Genomic DNA, 23,383 nt, shown 5'->3' with positions numbered 1-23,383 from the left:
TCCAACCATTCTTCTGACCCCATACCCAGTGGCATTGCCATTGAGTTCTATACCAACACTCTCTCCTACTGAACCAGGCTAGTCAATCTCTTCCTCAGTCAAGGATCCCTCCCAGTTGTTCTCAAAAGAGGACAGGTTACCCCCTTCTAAAAAACCCACAGATTCAAACGACTTAAATTACTTCCGCCCCATCACCAATCTGCCTTTTCTTTCAAAGATCATAGAAAAATGCATTGCAAAACAACTTTCCCAACACATTATGGACAATAATCTCCTCGACATGTTCCAGTCCGGCTTTATTCAAAATTGCAGCACTGAAACAGCCCTGCTACGAGTGATCGATGATGCGCTGCATTTCTCGATTAGGGGGAATTGTGCCTTCTGATTCTTCTTGACCTCTCTGTAGCCTTTGATACTGTTAATCACAACACCCTCCTTAACACTCTTCAACAGAGAATGGGCGTGGAAGGCACAGTCCTCAAATGGTTTGCCTCATTCCTCTCAGACAGATCCCAAATGATCAAGATTGCGAACAGTCTCTGATCTCCTTTGGTGGTTGGTCAAGGCGTCCCTCAAGGTTCTATCCTTGCTCCCACTCTGTTTAATCTCTATCTGGAACCATTAGGGAACCTCCAAAGCAAATCTGGAAACCTCTACCATCTCTATGCGGATGACACCCAAATCTACCTCAAGGTGTCTTCCTCTCATGATCCCTCACTACTCAACTCTACTCTCAACTCTATTCACAACTGGATGTTAGTTCACCAACTCATTCTCAATCCCTCCAAAACGGAATTCCTCCTCTTATCTAGCTCTCTCTCCCCACCTCCTGTTCAATCCTGGATGGATCAGTTGAATTTACTCAACAGTAAACCCATAATTGTGGACTGCGCTAAATCCTTAGTTGTCATACTTGATAAAAGACTCAACCTAATCTCACACATCAATTCCATTGCCAAGAGCGCACGTTATCAGATACGCCTTCTATGGGGGATTCATCGGTTCTTCCCGGAGAATGACCTAAAAACCTTGGTCCAATCGCTAGTTCTCTCTAGACTGGATTATTGTAATTCTCTTCTGACTGGCCTTCCCAAATCTCACCTCTCCCCCCTCAAACCCGTCCTCCATTCAGCAACTCGCTTCATTTCAGGGTCCAAACGAAGTGACCACATCACTCCTATCCTGTCTTCTCTCTGATGGCTTCCCATCAAGACGAGAGCTATCTACAAAACGGCGTGCATCACCAACAAAAGCTTTGCATTCTTCCTCCCCCCGCTATCTGGGGAATAAACTGAAATTGTCTGGAGGCTCAAGACCTTCTCGGAATGCGGAAAAGTTCCTGCTTGAGCCCCCCTCCTTCAAAAGGGAAAAACTGATACCGCAATTGTTCTCAGGTAATAAAATGAAATGAATTGGACATTTATAAAGCGCGGTAGCTACCCTTAGGTGTCCTAGCGCTGTAATGCGGTGAGAATCTGGAACTCACTTCCTCCTTTGCTCCGTGTCATCTCCTCCATCCAGATCTTCAAAGCGGACCTCAAATCTCTTCTCTTCCAAAGACACTTTCAGAACTAATTCCCTCCTTCTCAGACCCCACCAGGAAGTTCTTTAGTCATTGTAAATTTGTCTATATATGTATATTTTTGTTTGTACATTCTGTGCTTGCTGAGTTTGTTATTGTGTACCTTTTGCCTGCGTTGTTTTGATTCTATAGCCTACTATTTTTCGCCAGGAAGTTCTTCAGTCATTGTAAATTTGTCATATATACTCATACATTTTTGTTTGTACATTCTGTGTTTAATAATGTGTGCCTTTTGTCTGCGCTGTTTTGACTCTATGGCCTGCTACCTTTGTTTGTTCCATTCCTGTAACAGTTCTCTCATGTAACGTAACTGGTTCTATTGTACAGTACTCTGACACCTTCCAGTCCTGCCAAGCGTCGTCCAACGGGTGTGACACCCACGCATTTCAGTGCGGTGATCCGCATCACCGCACTGAAATGCATTGTCACACATTTTGCCACCACTGTGCCAGGCGCGCCACCAGTGGCTCCTGAGCCCAGGCTATAAACTCCTCTGACTGCTCTCTTGAGTTGCGCTTTTAGTTGCTTTAGACCTGTAGCTCACTGCTTGTGTCCTCGGGCTACATTGAAATGGTGCATCTGCAGGCTGGGCAGCGAGGGCAGCTACAGTGGCTCTAGATAACTGATTTATATTATTGCAGCTGAGATCTTTTACTGCGTGATACGATGACTTTTGGGAGCAAAGCTAAAGTACTCATACAAAGCCCCGAGATCCCTCCGCTCGGACCAGGAACACCTCATTGTTACCCCCAGAATTAAGAAGGCCCGAACAGGAGGAAGACGTTTCTCGGTTCACACCGCACGTCTCTGGAACGCCTTACCGCACCACTTGAGAACCGAATCCAACTACCTACGGTTCAGGAAGCAACTGAAAACCCACCTCTTCCCTTAAACTGTCTTTCCCCTCCCCCTGTCAACTTCCAGTTGTACTGATTTTAGCGCTGGGATACTTACGGGTGACTACGCGCTCTATAAAAATTAAATAATAATAATTATAATAATACTGCTAAAACATAGCACCCTTCCATTCTTGCTGCTTTACAACACTTAGTAGAGCTTCTTAGAATTCCTTTTGCTCAAATGGATGTAATTAGTGATATTTATATATTTACCTCGTCTTCATTGCTTGATTTGACACGCAAGAAAGCGTTACTCATAGTTGTTGAAATGTCACTCTAATTCCACTGAAATTATGACATTGTCACACATAGCAATCTAAAACCTTGGCAACTATGACCTTCGGGTAAAGTCCACGCTTTATAAAAATGCATTAAATAAATAAATAAATGAGCGCCGACGGAAACCGTTTCTTCAATCTCAGAGCGCCTCCTGGTGTATGCTGGCCGTTTTTCACGGTTGAGAATTTCTTCCTCTCTGCAGACGTTATTGAAGTGCACATGCGCAGAATACAACTTTCTCTACCGACGCAAAACGTCCGCGACTACTAGAACAGCGAAGGAGACGCGCGGCAGCTTTAAAACCTTACACAGGGAAGGTTCCAAACATCCGGCGCCGTTGCTCGAGACCGGAAGTGAGACCATCGCATCCTAAGTGACTTCAGAAGGCAGGCGACTGGGGCCCCGTGGACACCGGAAGTCAGGCTACGGGGCCCCACCACACTGGAATACATGGAACAGGACGTTAGTAGTGTCTGAGTTCCAGACAGCCTTCCTTCCAGGACCCCCATCAGTTATGGTAAAACTATAGGCTGATTTTAGGACATTGATACGGGGGAAAGAATCATTGGTCCCCATCTTAAAGGATCGCTTACACAGTGGACAGGTGGTTGAGTAAAGTTATGTATGTGCACTTTTATAGGGGTGTAAGTTGCAAGCACTCTTCTACAGTGACTGATTATATCAATTCATGTTATTCCATGCCCTCGAGGGAACTAAACGAGCCCAGGTTTTGGCGTGACACCCAAATGACATCCAGGGCGCCGTAGTCTGATTTTTTTTCTATTTAATTTTTCATTAGACTAACATTTAACATACCTGATGGCAAATATTTTTGTAGAAAACGGAAACCGTGCGCGCGATCGTATGGAGTTACGTAGTCCATTTTACAAGACAGACACGCCTGCTGTAGACTGAACAGAAACTGTCATACAGTGGTTGTACACCCCTCGACATGTGAGTACATATTGAGTTGCCACAGTTCATAATAGACACGGACTGTTACGTTTAGGCTAATGGTAAGACGAACGACCGACCGACCGCAAGGGGCAGATCCGTGGCAGCCAGATTAACAAAAACATTGGTGGGCCCCGGTCACAAGAGTAAAGACCAAGTTTGAATATAAATTAAGATGAATAACAGGTGGGCGGGAGTGTGGGGACTAATACGCATGTGATACGTATGCAATTTGATCAGTTTTTTTATATTGGAACAAGTCACTAATTCCATTTGCAAATTACTGTTCTTGTCTACTCTAGTCGTACACTGCCCACTCTGCTAAGAGTGCCCCTCACCCTTCTGTTCTCACGCCCATTAACACTGGCTGCCTTCTCTGTTCCCTGCCTCCTTCAGCTCAGACGGTTCCTCATTTTCTCCCTGTCTCTTCTGAGCCCATACTGCCCTCTCTGCTGGGATTGCATGGTTCAGGTGCAAACACTTTTCGAGGAGGCTGGCAGGTCTTCCTGACAGACACATATATTGATTAACAAAAATAATATAGAAATCTGTAGACAGAATAACTACTTATAACAGAATAAAAGGTCTTAAGCCAAGTCAATCGTTGGCTGGCAGCCATTCAAAAATGAAGGTTTTATTAAGTATAATAGCTTGGCATCTACTGGTTAGACAGTCAAAACTACATGTTGCACACTTTCCTGCACTAAGCTGAACAGTACACATAGTGGTTTATCTACAGGGATTGACTGGCACCACCACCCCCTTCTCCTGCGCAATAGGGATTTGCCTATTTGTGAATCAAAAAAACGTTAATAAAAACAATGGGGACCAACTAAAACCTCACTTGTCCTTAGTGTGAGTTAGTTGTTTCTCTTGAACCAGAGACACTGGAGAATTATCCTAGCTGTAGTGTGATCGCCACTTGTAATGATGGAATGGGTACTACTGTCTTAAACGCCCCTCACATATCAGCTTCACTCCCTCTTCTACAACAACTACATTGGTTACCTGTGTGTACACGAGTGCAATTTAAGATCTGTTGTATGACGCACAAGACAATCTGGGGAAATGGACCTGCCTATCTGTCTGAGAGACGCCATCAATATAGCCCCCATAGGGACCTTCACTCTGGCTCGAAATCTCTGCTCAAAATTCCTCTGGTCAAAAAAGCATGGACTGGAGGAAAGGCCTTTTCATATCAGGCGCCCTCCCTGTGGAACCAACTCCCCATAGCTTTAAGGCAATGTCCAGCCCACTTAATTCAGGAAGGCTTAAAAACTGCCCTTTTCTAGAGGAGTTCACAGTGACTACTTTCTTCTGCAATTCCATGAGTCTGAGATACCCTTCTGGGGGTGATTCACGTGCTATAAGCCCATAAACAACAACTACTACTTAACGCCGTAGGTAAAATGTGTATAGCGCTCGTGCATAAGATGACGTGAAATACCTGAACTATCATGTAGCAACATAAGAAGGAAGAGGGGCTGCTGAAAATGGATAGAGATGCTCGTAGTTTAAGTGCTCACCATCAGTTCTTATTGCAGCAGCTGGTTGAGTGCCTAAGGTTGGCAATTTGATATGCAAATAACAGATCTAATTTCTTCGCCATGTGTACTATGAGTATGCAAACAAGTGTGGAATTGATTTATTTCTGAGAAGAACTCTGGTAATATTGTATTAATTTGAAGGTTATGAAAGATGCCTGAGCACTGCCATGAAATGGGAACTGCTGCACAGGGATGGGCAGTGCCTTTAGGTGAGATGTTGGCATGTATTGGCTGGGCCCTGACACAGGCAACATATACTGTTACACAGTTACTAGGCACTGCTGGATAGTGGCTAGTGGCTAGGCACTACCATGCACGCCAGGCTCATTAAAGGCCTATGCTTATGCAGTGGTGAAGTGATGGACATGGCAACAGGAGCTTAATTTCATTTAGGCACTTTAAACTGTATACACATTGACATACAATGTTTGATTACCGTTAAAAGGAATGGTCAGTAGAATCTTTGGATGTGAATATGCCCATGAATATTAGACCGTGTAATCTATAATTTGCCAATCTTTTTGTGAATGGGCAACATCCAGGGAGAACCCCTTTGAAAATGTGTCCTTTTCCTTAGTGGCCACGTTTACTAGACATGGGGTGGCCTGCTTTCAGGGTTTAGCTTAACAGCACATGCTTTCAGGGAGTTATAACCCTGGTTAGCTTCAGCTGACCGCATTGAACTAACAGATCTGAAAACAATAGTTTCTAAAAGAAAAGCCCTGGAGTAGAGCATTATTTGCTTAGTGGCATTGCATTATCTGGTAATCTTGCATGGTTTATTATTTTGAATGGACATTCACGCTCTGTAGTGCGTGCACTTCCTTTTGATCTAGTCGATGAGTAGTTACTTCTTCTAGAAAACGTAAGATTCCGCAGATTAGCACAAGACTCAACACTGAATAGGATTATTTTGCCTTGAATTCATTTGCATTTTACAAATAGGTGACATCCTTTTGCAATGGGAGGGTCACCGCCCAAAGAAACCTCAATGGATTATCCCTGTTGTCATGGCAAGTAAATTACACACCAGAGATTATCTGTGTTCACCCTCTGGTAGCTTGGTGCAGAGCAGACAGGCTTATCCAGGAGGCAATGTGTTAAGTATTTGTGCAACACTTTGAATGCAGTAACCCAGTGAAAACACCCCAAAAAAAGACCCTGCACCTATGTAGAAAAATTGTGATTTTTTTTCAAATTAAACAAGATCAAAACGACAAAAATACAATCATTACTTCTTAATCAGTTATGGCAAAATTATGCAGTACTCAATCATTCTTCACATAGATATGTGGGAGACTAGTATTTTTCTGTCCAGTACCAGCAGCGGTAGCTCGTATTCACCAAGGGAAAGAAAAGCACATGCAAGCCCCTCCTTGCGAAAGGAGCACCTTGTCAGCAGAGGAATAATGTGCCCACACTAGCGAATCGCTGAGCAGGGTTTGAATTCAACTGGGCTCCTTCTCGAGCCTTTACAGTAGTCCTTCAAGCCAAACACAATGTGCAGGCTTGACGCCCAACTCTTCTACTATGGACAACTCTATCGCTTTATCATATCTGGCCACAGAGGTCGCCTCCCCACCACTCTACGCATGTTTAGTTGATTACAGTACTGCCTTTGACGGTATTGATCGCAACATACTTGGGCAAAACTTGCAAAGTGGGGCATTCCGAGGAAACTTCTGGCGGCCATCTTGACACTTCACACCGGCACCTGGGTTCGTACTAAGCTTACACAGACGTGTAACAGCTAAGATTTACACGAACAAAGGGTTAACACAGGGATGTGTGAATGCCCCTACATTGTTCAACTTGTACACCGCAGCTGTTAGAGAGGCACTCTTAAGTCAACATTTTTCTGCCTAAACTAGGCCATCTTAGACTTCCGATCATGCATTATGCAGATGACCTGGGTCTATTGGGTCAAACTAGAATCGGCATGAAAAGGGTATTGGAGAAACAACATCTCTATAACATGGAAAACAAACTTGAAGCCAATGCCACAAAAACGAAGGTGCTGGTTTTTGGTCATAAACCCCAAAAAAGCATTATTGGGATGGTATCTAGACCCGCTAAAGCCATTCTACAGATGGCATCCGACGGGTAATGCAAGCAAAGATAATTCCAACACTGAGCTGTAGCCATCTCGTCTTTTTGGGTTTTCTTACTGAAAAATTGGAGCGCTTGCATATCATGGCTCTGAAAAAGTTTTTCAATCTTCCATTTTCAACATGGCGCGCACTGATCCGATTGGTGTTCAATATTTCAGCGATGGATATTGAATGTAAAAAAGATATAGTCAAATTTTATTATCGTGTAATTAAGGCAGGCCCTGACACAATCAGGTAAGTATTACAAACAGTTTTTACGGATAACACTAGCCTCTGGGCAAGGTATCTTTCGATGGCCAACAAGTCATTGGGCCTGCCACTGGACCTTTTAACTGACACACCGTTAATAATGGCTGTCCTAAAAAACCTGGTAAAGAAACAGGGCAAGCACATCTCAAGGCAACAGGTTCTCGAATGGATTAGACGCATTCCTTGCGCAGAGGGTCTTGTCTACGCATACAAAGCCACTTCATGTCAACCATACCTGAAGGCAGATTCGGAAGGCAAGCCCTACAGAACTCTATGAGAACCAGGCTCTTAACATTACCAATATGTTGCTTGTGCCAATACCATACAGAATCAGCTGAGCACATTACTTGTTGTTGCCCAGCCTTGCTGGGCCCGAGGCGACCGTATCTAAGAACAATGTTCCTTTAAAATGGTGTAAGATCGTGCAAGGAGACCCTAATGGTCATTTACACTACCACTGTGCCGATGGCCCTTGCATGAATTGGCAAATTCTATTCGGCAGATGGAAGGATTCTGTGAACAAGAATCGAAGACGAAAGTAAAAAAAAAAATAAGCTGCTGATAATCTATTGTTTCAGTAACATTGGCACCATATGATTTTATACATGTTCCTTGCACCTTAGGATCACCCATTAAGGTCGAACTATCTGATGGCGTCGGTTGTCCCTACACCCAGCATATTCTTAATTTCTGGAGAATTTTCCTGGTGTGGACTACTGCACAAAGTATGTGTTTGCCTGTCCCACTTTCACATTTCATATTTTATTTTTTGGGAGGAGTATTGTTTTTAATTAGTGTCATATGTCTTTTACAATATTCCAGTTGGTTAGAACTCAGCAACATATGTCCTATGCATACTCTGTCACCAGGCTTACCCATTAGGTATGAGTTTCTTTGTGAAACACGCACAAATGGTCTGGGTGCAAAGTACAGACGTTTTAAAGTAACCCTGGACTAATCTTTGCAATCTGTTGATGGATGCTTACGTATACAACAATTATGTTTCTGCTTGCATGACACAACATCGCATGTTCAAGTACCTATGCCTTTCAGCTTTGCCTGGTGATGCTTTACTGCATTTGCTACACAAAATAACTTCAAGCTATCTGCTGTACCCATATAATTTTGTAATTTCTAATTTAAAATATTTCTAAAGCGCAGCGTACACCTTGCGGTTTCTTGGCGCTAGGGGGATTGGCAACTGAGGGAGAGAGACCAGAAGAAAGAAAAGGGGGAGGTATTTAGGGAAGTTTAAGAAGGGAAGGCCTGGCTGAAGAGGAACGTTTTCAGATCTCTGCGAAAGGAGAGGTACTGAGTGGCAGAGCGGAGGTGCTGATGTACTTTTGGACGTTCTTAAATTTTATGTGGGTCACAAATATTTTAACAATTTTATAGATCTTTTATTATCATATGTTTGTTTTATGACGTAATCCACACTGTATTGGTAAATTATTTTAGGTAATCATACAATAAAAATAATTACTTACTTATTGGTCTTCAGTACCGTCCTCGGCAACGGGGAAAACGCACCAGCCAGTTAATGGAATACTGCTGCAGGGCTTGGCTGAATTCTTAATCAGTCGATGTGATATTAGAAGTACCATTGCACTTCTCTAGTGGTTGTAACTGTCTCGCTAGGACTGAACGAAGTCCTGAACAAGGAGATCGACGCAGCGTTAGAAGTGCCTGTGCACTTCTACGAGACTCTGTGGTCCCGCTGGGACTGAATGATTGTTTGTGGCAGTCGGGGCCCCGCATGTCTCTGAACCGGTACTTTGATCTTGGTTGTAACCTATGTTCCCTCTAAGCTGCTCGCCTGGGCGGTGACGCACAGAAGCTTTTTAACCACGTAGGGATCCTTAAGGAGCGCGCAGAACAAACCGATCACCTGCTGGCAAAACGGCTCTCAATGAGCTGCTAATGAAGGCAAAGAGAGACCCTTGATATGTTTCCTCCTCCTTCCTGACTTTAGCTGTTTAAGATGCGTCTCCCCTGTCCCTCCTCAATCTTAGATTAACTGTTTATTAAACTCGGTCAGCAGGCCGTAAGTTTTACACTCTTTACAATAGTAAAAAGTAGGAACGATTGTGTGGGTACTGCAATTTGTATAATAAAAGCACAGCAAAAAAACAAGCTGTTTTGGTAAAACTATATTAGCATGCTTGTATTTGAAGGCGTTGACGATTTCGGGGAGGTAGAGAAATGCAGAGATAAAAAGGGAAAGAGTGCTGCTTAATGTAATGCTCATAAAATAATCTGCATCTCGGTCACCACATCTAGGTGGAACATACATTTCGCTGCTTACATTCTTAATGTAAACTAAATGAGCCACCTTATTCTTCTCTATATGCAGTTTGAACACTGCACTCCTCTTCCTGTAATCCCACATGTGATTTCTCCGCAACGGTATTCTTATAATGCCTCATCAACATTCAAAAACGTATACTTCTTTAACTTGTGGAACCTTTGAAATAATAGTCACATTATAGCACTGCACTGAGAAGTATGTTAAAAGTGATTGTTTTCAAACATGAACAATTAGTGGACTAAGAAGCAAGAATTTGTATTGTAACCCCTGTAATTGGGCAAGATTATTATAGAGAAACAGTCTATTAAATCAAACAGAATTTGACACGGTTGATCACTCTATCTTATTATCCCGTGTCAAGGCGGCGGGTGTCGGAAGCGTCTCCCTGGTCTGGCTGTCCTCCTTTCTGAGCGGCCGCTCCCAAGCTGTGCACCTGGGAGATTTTGCAGCAGACTTCCAGGCGGTCAAATGCGGGGTCCCCCAGGGCTCTTCTTTGTCCCCGTTATTATTTAACTTGTACATCGCCCCCCTCATTTTTGCTCTCCAACAGCTGGAGGTCTCTGTCTTTAACTACGCGGATGACCTCCAGCTGATCTGCTCCCTTTCTGCTTCCCCTCAGTCTATTTCCAATTTTCAATCTACTATGATTTTCATCCGGGACTGGATGAACCACAACCACCTGAAGCTCAACCCCGATAAAACTGAGTTGGTGCTGACTGGTGGTTGTTCCAGTCCCTGGTCCCCCTCCTTCTGGCCTCCTTCATTGGGTTCTTCACCCACCCCCTCTTCCTCTGTAAAAACCCTTGGATTTAAACTAGATCACCAACTCTCACTTCATTCCCAGGTCAGTTCGGTGGTGTCCTCATCTTTCCACTCCCTTCGCACCATCCGTAAAGTCTCCCGGTTCTTCTCCTATCCAGCTCTCAAACTTATAGTTCTTGCTATGGTGATCTCCCGCCTGGACTACGGCAATGCCCTTTATTGTGGCATGCCCGCGTACAGTTTGCGACGCCTTCAATTAGTACAAAACCAGGCGGCCCAACTGGATTTTAACCTACCCAAGTCCCACCATGTCACTCCTCTCCTTAAGACTCTACACTGGCTCCCCATCCGCGAACGCGCCCAGTTCAAACTAGGTTGTATCACCTTCAACGCCCGGGCTGGATCAGCCCCTGCCTTCATTGCTTCCGAAATTCATCTCTACGTTCCCCTCAGGGAGCTACGTTCCTCTACCCAACAACTCCTCCTAGTCCCCGTTCCAATCGCAAAAAGTGGGGTGGATCCAAATTTTCTACACTCGCCCCCACTTTTTGGAACTCCCTCCCGGCTCACCTGAGATCTTGCCCTCAATACTCACTTTTTCGCAAGGCTTTAAAGACTTTTCTTTTTACTCAGGCTTTTCCCTTCTAATCCCCCCCTTCTTTCCTCCCGTCTCTGAAGCCTCAGTTTTATCAGCGCCATGAAACCGCTCGGTGTACGTGCGCTTAATAAATATTTTAAACTCAAACTCAGAATATATTTCTGTACAACTGGTAGTCTGGACTCACATATTTGAAAGTGTTTTCATATGCAAAAATGAAGAGAAAAAGTTAGGGTAAAATAAGCTATTTGTCTAAAATCACACAATTTTGGAGGGTAAGCCGCGATTTATCCAAGTTTTCTGGTTCACTTTGTAAAATTCAGCCAATACGTGGGTATCAATTTGTCTTTCCTTATGTTAAGTATTTGTTTTTACCTTTTTGTGCATTTTCTGCAGTTCTTATACAGCGCGATCTCAACCTAAATGTATGGGAGCGCTTTATATGAGCACAAGTTAGCATTTATTGTTTATAAGCATAGGGAAATTAAGTGACTTACACATAATCAAAGATGTTGAGCCAGCACAGAGAGTCGGACCTGGTTCACAAAGACTTGGCTCATTATGGGGCTTGAGGTTCCAATAGGAGCTTGAACTGAGCCAGGCTTCAGACTTGAGTCTAGCTCAGTGGCTCGCCCTCTTGTACATAAAACAATGCTCAAAGATGGTTATCAGGACCAAGAATGGTGAATAGGAGCAGAAGTAAATCCAAGTAGTTGTTAAAAATAAGACCCCTAATGAAAATAAATCAAGTGAGAAGAGTAGTGAACCATTGACTTGGGAAACACAGATTTTTATTATAGCGTCAACAAACTCTTGGATAAAGACAGGTTTCCCAAATAATCAATCAATCAATCATAGACATTTATAACGCGCACTACTCACCCGGAGGGTCTCAAGGCGCTTGGCGAGGGGGGGTCCGCTATTGCTCGAACAGGTGGGAGAAGGACCTTCCTCCTGTTGTCACTCTTCGGATGCGGGGGACGGCGGCGAGGGCGTGACTGGTCGATCGGAGATGGCGTTTGGGAGCGTAGAAGTTGGGGCGGCTGTTGAGGTACGTCGGGCCTTGGTTGTGAAGGGCTTAGTGTGCGTGGGCGAGGAGCCGGAAGGTAATTCTCTTGTTGACTGGGAGCCAGTGCAGGTCTCTCAGGTGTCCGGAGATGTGGCTGTGTCTGGGGATGTCGAGGATGAGTCTCGCTGAGGCGTTCTGGATCCGCTGGAGTCTCTTCTGGAGCTTGGCGGTGGTTCCGGCGTAGAGGGTGTTGCCGTAGTCCAGTCGGCTGGTGACGAGGGCCTGGGTGACCGTCTTCCTGGTCTCGGTGGGGATCCACCGGAAGATCTTGCGTAGCATGCGCAGGATGTTGAAACAGGACGAGGAGACGGCGTTGACTTGTCTGGTCATGGAGAGGGAGGAGTCCAGGATGAAGCCCAGGTTGCGTGCGTGGTCTGTCGGTTTGGGTGCGTTGCCCAGGGCGGGGGGCCACCAGGAGTCGTCCCAGGCGGAGGGTGAGGAGCCCAGGATGAGGACTTCCGTCTTGTCCGAGTTCAGTTTTAGGTGGCTGGTCGTCATCCACTCGGCCACGTCTTTCATCCCTTCGTGTAGGTTGGCTCTGGCGGTGGCGGGGTCGTTGGTCAGGGAGAGGATCAGCTGGGTGTCGTCGGCGTAGGAGATGATGTTCAGGTTGTGTTGGCGTGCGATGGCCGCAAGGGGGCTCATGTAGACATTGAAGAGGGTGGGGCTGAGCGAGGAGCCTTGAGGGACGCCGCAGATGACTTCCGTGGCTGCAGATCTGAACGGGGGTAGGCGAACTCTCTGTGTCCTTCCGCCGAGGAAGGAGATGATCCATTCCAGTGCCTTCTCCTGGATTCCAACGTTGCTGAGGCGCTGCACTAGGGTGCGGTGGCAGACAGTGTTGAATGCCGCGGAGAGGTCTAGGAGGATGAGGGCCGCTGTTTCTCCGTTGTCGAGCAGGGCTCGGATGTCATCGGTGGCTGCGATCAGGGCGGTCTCGGTGCTGTGGTTGGCCCGGAAGCCAGACTGTGAGGGGTCGATGGATCCATTCGTCTCGAGGAAGGTGGCCAGCTGCTTGTTGACAGTCTTCTCGATGACTTTGGCTGGAAACGGGAGGAGCGAGTTGGGGCGGTAGTTCTTGAATTCGGTGGGGTCTGCTGTTGGTTTCTTCAGTAGAGCGCTGAGTTTGGCGTGCTTCCAGCTCTCAGGGAAGGTGGCGGTGTCGAAGCAGGTGTTGATGATGTCCCGCAGGTGGGGTGCGATGACAGCGTCGGCCTTGTTGAAGATGTGGTGAGGGCAGGGGTCGGTTGGAGATCCGGAGTGGATGGAGTTCATCATGCGGATGGTGTCTTCGAGGTTGATCGGTGTCCAGGCGTTGAGGGTGGTGGTGGGGGGCGATGGTGTGGTCGTGGGGAGCGTTGGTTGAGTGCTGAAGCTGTTGTGTATGTCAGCGATCTTCTTGTGGAAGTAGGCGGCGAGGGAGTTGCGAGGTCTTGCGATGGGGTTATGTCGTTGGCTCTGGCGTTGGGGTTGGAGAGCTCTTTCACGATGTTGAAGAGTTCCTTGCTGTTGTGTGCGTTGTTGTCCAGTCGTTCCTTGAATGCAGTTTTCTTGGTGGCGTGGATCAGTTGATGGTGCTATGTATACGTATATGTGGTGAATACATGTATGAGTTCCTATCTGGTGCACAATTTCTCTTGTGAGTGGCCCCAAACAGTGGCATACTTGTCTGATGTGCTTGGAATCTGCATTCTGGACATTCCTTCTTCCCACTAGTCTCTCGGTTTTCATAACCGCAAACTGCTCCAAGATGAACATAAAGAAAACCAAAATATTGTCAATAGGCCGATTTTAGACCAGGACCCCGAGAACCGAAATTACGCGTAATGACGATTGAATCAGTCGGGACCTAGGAATACCTAGGCATCACATTTGATGACAGCGTGCCGTTTAAGGGCCGTTTTAATAACTTAAGGGCTAAAACTGCTTTGCTTATCTTTGCTCTTAGAAACCTGCGTGACAAGCTATCATGTCCAGCTATGAGCATTTACTAAAATTCAGGAAAAAGCTAAGCTGGCTCCTTTATTTGCCTACGGATCGGTCATTCTTCGAGGTCTTGATGCCAAACTACTGGACCACCTACAAATTAAAGCTTTCAAATGTGTTTTCAAGATCCTGAGTAACATTGGTGATGTGGAAATTCGATTGGAGTTCGGCCTTCAAAGCCAAATTCTAGTGAAACGATCTGCTTTTCTAAAAAGTCTACATATCCTGTTTTTATACTAACCTGGCTTCCTAGCTAATTTGTGTTGGCAAGAACTTACAAATGATAATAAGCAAAGTCTATAAGTTGTATGACATTGTAGTAATTTCGTAATTTGTAACAAATAGCAGTGGTATTGAATGGAACATGCAAAGCCGATCCATAGTCTAATGTTTTAGTATGGATTGTTGTCATTGCAGCACTTTAGCGTTAACTTGCACCAGCCTTTGCACAATAATAGATAATGTTTTAGAGTTACATTTCTATCGAATTACAAATCACTTTTAGTTAACTATTAACTATTATATATTCTTTTTTTATTATGAGCAATGTGTTGTGTAATGCTGTATTAATATTTCTATATACATTGTAATGATTTTGATTTATCAGATAATAAAATGTAACTACTGGAACTGTGCTTCTTAAACGTGGAATTGGCATTATTACATGCTTATTGGAAATTGGTTTCCTTGTAGCTTTTTTTGCTTTAGATGTGTACAGTTTAAGATAAAAAACGTCTTTTTTGTAAATAAATCCAATTTATTTATTTATTTACAAGCTTATATAGCGCTGGAATCGACTCCTTCAGGAGTATCTCTGCGCTTTTGGGCCAGTCAACAAATACAGAAAAGAACACTAATAAGGAATTAGATCTCATTTTTAAATAAGACAGTTTTGAGAAGTTTTCTGAACTGTATGTGAGAGGTGCAGATCCTGAGATTTAAGGGGAGTCGATTCCATAGCTTGGGTCCCGCTACGGACAGTGCTTTGCCTCCGTGTCTGGTCTTTTTGACACGAGGAACCACCAGTTGGTGGTTTGTGCTGGATCTAAGTGGCCTGGACGGGATGTAGGGAATGAATTTCTGTTGCAGGTAGGTAGGGCCTTGTCCAATAATTTTCTTTATCATTGCATGAAGGCAGTGCAATATATATATGGCCTGATTCAGAGTTTTATTTCAAACTTATCGCAAGCAGGAGTTTTTCACAGGGATTAGAATTCCATGTTTTTCCTGACTGATTTTGAACAGTCAAACCTGCCTAAAAGGACCACTGAAAAAAAACAGCTTCTTACAAAATGATGTTGTAAACACTTATTCCTTGTGTAGTCCCCTTAATTTATATGAGCTACTTACAGCACTTGGTAAATTATACCTTGATATTGGAGTTTATCCGCAGTGGCAAATGCCATACCCTTACTGGCCACTGTCATTCCGACCGTTAGAATGCTAGGATATGTTAACATCTTTCTAAACAGAACCTCATGGTGAAGCCAAGTCACGTTCAGTCAGCATCGTTTGCAAGGGGATGTCGCTTGATAATCAGTTTAATTGATGAACAATATAAAGTTTGCTGACTGAACATGAATTAACAGTATGACCATTCCTATTGCTCACTCAAGACACCATATCTCCCTGTACATGGACATTGGTGGCTACCTCTCAGGGACCAGCTTTTTCAGCCATTCTAAAAATACATGACCCAGTTAGCCCAATCTGGAATTCAACACACTGATTTCTACAGCGGGTAATACACCTAGTGGCCTGTCTCTGTCAAACAACCAGATTATTTTTGTGAATGGTTACGTTGTAAGGCCATTTGAACTGATGATGTGCCCAGAGCAGAACAGCTACAACAATGGTACACTTCTGCAGCTTTAAGTTGAGTTTCATGATGTTTGAGTCTGTATTTCAATTTGGAGTTGGAGGTGAGTTACGGTATATCCCAGTCACACAAAACGTAATTCCCACTGTGCTTTTTATTTTTTTCATTGTAGGCTTGGAGTTTGAAGAATCAGTGTGCAGTGGAAGAGGATTTTGAAGATGAGGTAATCAAATTGAAGTGTAAAGGCACATATATGAAAGGCAGATATGACCGTGTTTCAGCACACCTGCAAACTGATTGAATATATTCTTTCCCAAACCATATGTTTGCATTTCAGAAAGCGCCTTTTGCGGCAAGGGCTCTGGAACATCTTCGTAGATAATTAATATGTATTTTAAATCACAGAGCCTCAATAGAGCAACTTGAAATAGTAATATTATTGACTTTCAAGCACCGTCCTTGCTTGCAGGATTAGTGTTACTCCTACGCTATCTATAGTGATGACCCAGTTTTGGTTAAATAGACAATCTATGTTTGGAGAAAAACTGATCTGTTTTGATTTTACTCTTGTTTTCAAGTTGCAGCCACATTTAACAGCAGGAGTGAGTCTCAAAAGGACTGGGAGTTTAAAACCCTTCTGTAGGTTTAGCTTCTGACCATGAAAAGCTGGATACCTAGTAAGTGTTTGTACATAAATGTGTTTTTAAATCATATTTTTTTTTTTTTTTTTTTTTTAAAAACCTTTATTGTGCATCAAGTCAGAACAAATACGGGCCTACAACCTTCCGGCCGGCCACGAGAACGGTTGAGCATCAATGCAACTTTACGGCGACACAGTAATATCTTTCGTTATAGGCAAGCATTAAATGGGTTACACTGTAATTACCATATTACCATGTCTCAGGACCAGTGAAGGTTAATTTTAAGGTTTTCATCGCGACAATTAAGATCAGGTCGTACTACTCCGCACTAATACAAGCAAGAAAAAGAAAACTAGGTCTATGTAGGTGGGACTCAACAACAACCACCCGTATCAATCAGTGCGGCTCGTAACATGCAAGTCCCAGCCAGAGGATGGCCACACAGTATGCATACCCCTAGAGAGGACGCAACATCCCAACTAACACCGCGCCACCACCCATCCCCCAGTCTGCCTAACACGGGCCTAGGAAGAAAAAATTATATAATAACTAAAGGCACCATAGAAAATAAACACCAACTAAAATGTACCCCCCCACCCTACACACATGCAGAGGCTACGGCCTACCCCCCCCCCCCTAGCAGAGTGTTTCATCTCCCCAAAAAACCCGAAATGTAGTAAGAGAAGAGAAATTGAGAAGAAGAAAGAAAAGGGAAAAGGAAAGAGAAAAGGAAATACAATTCACATATGACCGGAGGAGGGCCAATCAAGTATATCCAATTCGATTAACATACGATGAGCAACGTTACCCACGGCCGCCCAACCCCAGGCCCCGACCTAGTACCTAATCAACCTGTACCTCCAACAAGTGTCATCCACAGTCCCCGGCCAGACACATAGAAAGTAGCAGCATAAGCGAACACATCATCAACCCTGTCCCCTTCGAACCGGCATGTCAACAGAGTCCAAGTCCAGATCAGCCAACGTGGATGGGGAGGGCCCCCGTGAAATCCAGTGCAGAAGTTGAGGTGCTTGTGACGGGGCAAACTGGCTTGGAGCTCGATGGCATGGGGCACAAGAATTCTTCACTGCCAAACCAAATACCGCACAGCTGGGCGCAAGACCAGAGGAAAGTTCCAGCGTAGCAGTCCGACGGAGTCCAAACAGCAAGCCCAGAATGATGCGAGGAAACAAGTCTCCAGAGAACAAAGGAGAAGGGCAACATGGCGTCCGAGACTTGAGCAACGGCCCTGGCGAAGAAGCAGTGCCGCCGGACCCTCCCGAGGTGGAGCCGAAGAGCACTACAGCAGTCACGGAGGCGCGCCCAACCGTCGCCCCCGTACACTCCAGAGCGGGTGATCCACCGTCGACCGATGGAGGATGTGGCGTAGTGCGCAGAGCTGAGGGGCCATCGTGACCAGCTGGAAGGATCTCAGTGAGCCGGGCCCCCAAATCATTAGTGATGACACGAAGGGTCATACGCAGATCCACAATTGCATCCAGGACATCCCGCAGCCCCAGCGGAGGGTCCGGAATGGGAGATGCACAACTGGCCACCATCTTGTGTGCACGGCCGTAGAGCGCCGTGGAAAGCAAGCCTCACTCGTCAGCGAGCCGCCCCCGAAAATCTGTACAATGTCAGCAGGGCACAGCTGGCACTGTGATGGGAAGGCAGCCGGTCGAAAGGGAACTTCTTTGATCAGAAAGCCGGCAAAGCAGGGAAACCCACTGGCAGGCTCAGGATTGCAGACGCGGAAAATGGCGTCCGCCGCGGGGGAGTGCAACAATGAAGCAATCCCGGCCCTCTTCCAGCGAGGCCGGGATACAGTGTGTGGGAGCCGACGCAATGTTGCAGGGAAGGCGCGCTGGGCAGTCAAGCCGAGAAAAGCTGCAGTGAAGAAGCCCAGCGCCAGCCCGTAGAGTCAGTCCACCGGCTCCTCCCCCTCCGCAGCGGCCGCCGCTGTTGTTGTCGCCGCCGGCCGTCTCCGTACTCGATGTCCCTGCTGTGGCCACTCAAGAGGCCGGGGTGGAAGCGGAGGCTCTACACCCCCGGGATCGTTCCGCTTTCACCGGAGTCCGTCGCAGCGGGAGTAGGAGCGTCTCCGAGGTAAGTGGGGTTCACGGAGGTGCAGGATTTAAGGCAGGATATCTAAAAAAGGCACACGGGTCGGCGGAGCCGAGGTGCTAGGCGGCCATCTCGGCTGCTGGCTAGGCTCCTCCCCCCTTAATTCATCTTATGTACAAAGTAGTGACAGCTTTTAGCTTTTATATAGCGCAAACCCGAATCGGGTATCAGAGCGCTTTACATAGCACCAGTTACGTTACATGAGGACACATTAATTTTTGTTAGGCACGGGAAGATTAAGTGATTTTTCCCAAAATCACAGTATGTTTGGCGTCGTTACCGAGACTCAAACCTAGATCTACAGGTCCGAGGTCGAGCGCCCTAGTCATTTCATTACCGTCGTTAGCATCCCATTTATACAAAGGTGTGACCGTAAGAAGCCCGCCACGAGTAACCAACCGTTCACCATAAGGAAATGGCAAACAACTATAGAAATTGATCACAATGAGAGCAAATCCCTTAAACAAGCATCTGCAATGCAATAGGCCTCGCACCAGGAAAGTCCGAGCTATTGGTCTTGTAAATTAACATTTTTTAATTTATGTGTTGGCTTTGAAAATAGTGAAATGAATAGCTTTTTCACCCACAATGCCTAACTTTTGCAAATGTGACACCAACAGCATTTGCAATGCAACATGCCCTGCACCCACGTTACCCAGATGTATTGACACCACACAACAATGGCTTCTAACCTTTTCAAATAATTAACACTCAAATAAAAGTCACCGCAATTTACAATGGCAATAGCCCAAACCCCTGCAAATAACTTCTGTGAAGACCATGTTCAGTGCACCCAACTGTGACGAAAATCCAAGAACAGAAGAGAAACACCGACATCCCCCTGTGACCTCTGCAACAAAGCCCGAAACACAGGGAGAACACACCCAAACCAGCCGTTGCCGAATGGCCGCACAGACCGACGCTGCAGTGGCGCCGAGAGATGCCGTGGCGGCGACGCCTCGGCGCCCAGCAACGCCGTGGCAGCGCACAGCGATGCCATGGTGCCCCTGAGCGATGCCGCTGCGGTGCCATACATAGATAGGGCGACCGACAGAGTGATGGCGACAGAGTGATGGCGACAGAGTGATGGCGACAGAGTGATGGCGACAGAGTGATGGCGACAGAGTGATGGCGACAGAGTGATGGCGACAGAGTGATGGCGACAGAGTGATGGCGACAGAGTGATGGCGACAGAGTGATGGCGACAGAGTGATGGCGACAGATAGACAGAGTGAGGGCGACAGATAGACAGAGTGAGGGCGACAGAGTGAGGGCGACAGACAGACAGAGTGAGGGCGACAGACAGACAGAGTGAGGGCGACAGACAGACAGAGTGAGGGCGACAGACAGACAGAGTGAGGGCGACAGACAGACAGAGTGAGGGCGACAGACAGACAGAGTGAGGGCGACAGACAGACAGAGTGAGGGCGACAGACAGACAGAGTGAGGGCGACAGACAGACAGAGTGAGGGCGATAGACAGACAGAGTGAGGGCGATAGACACATAGACAGAGGGAGACAGAGCGAGGGCGACCGACAGGGCGTGGCCTACAGGGCGTGGCCTACAGGGCGTGGCCGACCTACAGGGCGTGGCCGACCTACAGGGCGTGGCCGACCTACAGGGCGTGGCCGACCTACAGGGCGTGGGCGACGGATGGATAGATGGAGTGAGGGCGATGGATTTGTGTGTGTGGCTGTGTGTGTGGCTGTGGTGCTGTGTGTGGTTATAACTTTCGCAAATGTGACACCTATAGCATTTGTAATGCAATATGTGTGGTATTTATGTGACTTGCATGTATTGATATTACAAATACCAATGGTTTTTAATTTTTTTTAACAATGAATACTTAAATAAAAGGTATTGTAATTTATAAGGGCAATAGCTTAAACTTTTGTAAATAACTTTTGTGAAGATTATGTACAGTGTATTTTATTGTGACGAAAATCCAAGAACAGAAGTGAAATATTAACATCTTTTTGTTACATTTGAAATAAAATTTGAAACATTGAGAGAACATATTTGAACCAGTTGTTGTTGAATGGTTCCACGGATTGATGCTGTTGCATTCAGTGATGCTGTGATAGCGCATAGTGATGTTGTCGTGCCCCTGAGTAAATGCTGTGTTGGTGCTGCGTGATGCTGTAGGCTAGGCTATGTTTTGTTTTGCTATCCTATGTTTTATTTTGTTATGCTATGCTATGATTTGCTCTGCTATGCCTTGTTATGCTATGCTATGCCTTGTTATGCTATGCTATGCCTTGTTATGCTATGCTATGCCTTGTTATGCTATGCTATGCCTTGTTATGCTATGCTATGCCTTGTTATGCTATGCTATGCCGTGTTATGCTATGCTATGTTTTGTTATGATATGCTATGTTTTGTTATGATATGCTATGTTTTGTTATGATATGCTATGTTTTGTTGTCTTTTATTATGCTATGCTTTGTTTTGCTATGCTATGTTTTGTTATGCTATGTGTTGTGTTTTGTTATGCTATGTTTTGTTATGCTATGTTTTGTTATGCTATGTTTTGTTATGCTATGTTTTGTTATGCTATGTTTTGTTATGCTATGTTTTGTTATGCTATGTTTTGTTTTGCTATCCTATGCATTGTTTTGTTATTCTATGCTATGATTTGTTGTGTTTTGTTATGCTATGCTACGTTGTGTTTTGTTATGCTATGCTATGTTGTGGTGTTTTGGTATGCTATGTTTTGTTGTGGTTTATTATGCTATGCTTTGCTATTCTATGTTTTGTTATGCTATGCTTTGTTTTGCTATCCTATGTTTTGTTTTGTTATGCTTTGTTTTGCTATCCTATGTTTTGTTTTGTTATGCTTTGCTATTCTATGCTTTGATTTGTTATGCTATGCTTTGTTATGCTATTTTTTGTTATGATATGCTATGTTTTGTTGTTTTATTATGCTCTGCTTTGTTTTGCTCTGCTATGTTTTGTTTTGCTATGCTATGTTGTGTTTTGTTAAGCTATGCTATGTTTTGTTGTGTTTTGCTATGTTTTGTTATGCTATGTGTTGTGTTTTGTTATGCTGTGTTTTGTTATGCTGTGTTTTGTTATGCTGTGTTTTGGTATGCTATGTTTTGGTATGCTATGTTTTGGTATGCTATGTTTTGGTATGCTATGTTTTGGTATGCTATGCTGTGGTATGCTATGCTTTGTTTTATTTTGCTATGCTTTGCTATCCTATGCTTTGATTTGTTATGCTATGCTATTTTTTGTTATGATATGCAATGTTTTGTGTTTTATTATGCTATGCTGTTTTGTTATACTATGCTATATTTTGTTGTTTTATTATGCTATGCTTTGTTTGCTATGCTGTTTTGTTATGCTATGCTATGTTTTGCTATCCTATGCTTTGATTTGTTTTGTTATGCTATGCTATGTTTTGCTATCCTATGCTTTGATTTGTTTTGCTATGTTTTGTTATGCTATGCTGTTTTGTTTTATTATGCTATGCTTTGTTTTGTCATGCTATGTTTTGTTATACTATGCTATGTTGTGTTTGGTATGCTGTTTTTTGTTAGGCTGTGTTTTGTTAGGCTGCTTTGTTGTGTTTTGCTATGCTATGCTTTGTTGTGTTTTCCTATCCTATGCTTTGTTTTGCTATGCTATGCTTGTGTTTTGTAATGCTATGTTTTCTTATGCTATGCTTTGTTTTGTTATGCTATGCCAAGCTATGTTTTGTTGTGTTTTGTTGTGCTATGTTTTGTTGTGGTTTGCTATGCTATGCTTGGCTTTGTCTTGTTATGCTATGCTGTGTTTTATTATGCTATATTTATTTTATTTTTAGTTTATAGTCCTCATATGCCAAAAGATATTCTCGAAGGTCCGCTCCTTGTTACCAACTACTGAAACAGAATGTAACCAGGAATAATCATAGCCTCCGAAGATCTTATTGGAAGCACTTTTTGTAGATACCCATCCAAGATACATCAATTCAGTTCCTCTAACTGACCACCATAGAACTGATCTTAGGGTACTTTAAACTACAAAAAGGCATACTCATTGAACCTTATTCTTAAAGCTTAATCTTAAAACTTAGTTTGTCCAGCCAAGATATACATGGAGTCCCCAAAAACTTTCTTCTCTTCCAATTAATGCTATCTAATTTCAATGTATACTTAATTGAATTAATCCAAATCAATCGGTGCGGTATCTTTTATCCATAAATTACATATTTCTCTTCGAGCTAATATAATTAAATAAAACATCAACTTATTTGTCTCTCGTGGAAGAGATTCAAAATTCAAAGCAATACCAAAAAATACAAGTAAAGTACTGACCTGTATATTTAACTCCAATATTCTTTCCATACCTTCAGATACCGCACACCAATACTTATGCAAGGCAAGACTTGTTAAAAACATATGGAGATCGTCTACTTTTTCCGTCTTACTTTTAGGACAACAAGGAACCGTCTCCTTCGAGAATTTAGC

General features: G+C 44.5%; 1 protein-coding gene across 2 annotated transcripts in view; it reads left to right on the top strand.

The window, feature by feature from the left end:
• Window positions 1-3,025: 3,025 nt before the first annotated feature.
• Window positions 3,026-23,383, top strand: part of HROB (homologous recombination factor with OB-fold) — a 189,579-nt gene continuing 169,221 nt past the window's right edge. The window contains exons 1-2 of one of the 2 annotated variants that reach the window (XM_086923925.1): window positions 3,026-3,277; window positions 16,336-16,386. In XM_086923925.1, coding sequence (XP_086780051.1) covers window positions 3,275-3,277; window positions 16,336-16,386 — 54 coding nt within the window. In that variant the 5' untranslated portion in view covers window positions 3,026-3,274. The remainder of the gene's footprint in view (window positions 3,278-16,335; window positions 16,387-23,383) is intronic. The other variant, XM_086923926.1, reaches the window with a different exon arrangement.

Source organism: Lissotriton vulgaris, chromosome 5 (genome assembly GCF_964263255.1).
Source record: "Lissotriton vulgaris chromosome 5, aLisVul1.2, whole genome shotgun sequence".
NCBI lineage: Eukaryota > Metazoa > Chordata > Amphibia > Caudata > Salamandridae > Lissotriton > Lissotriton vulgaris.
Note: the sequence above shows the minus strand (reverse complement) of the source record. Positions and strands in the feature narration are given on the sequence as shown.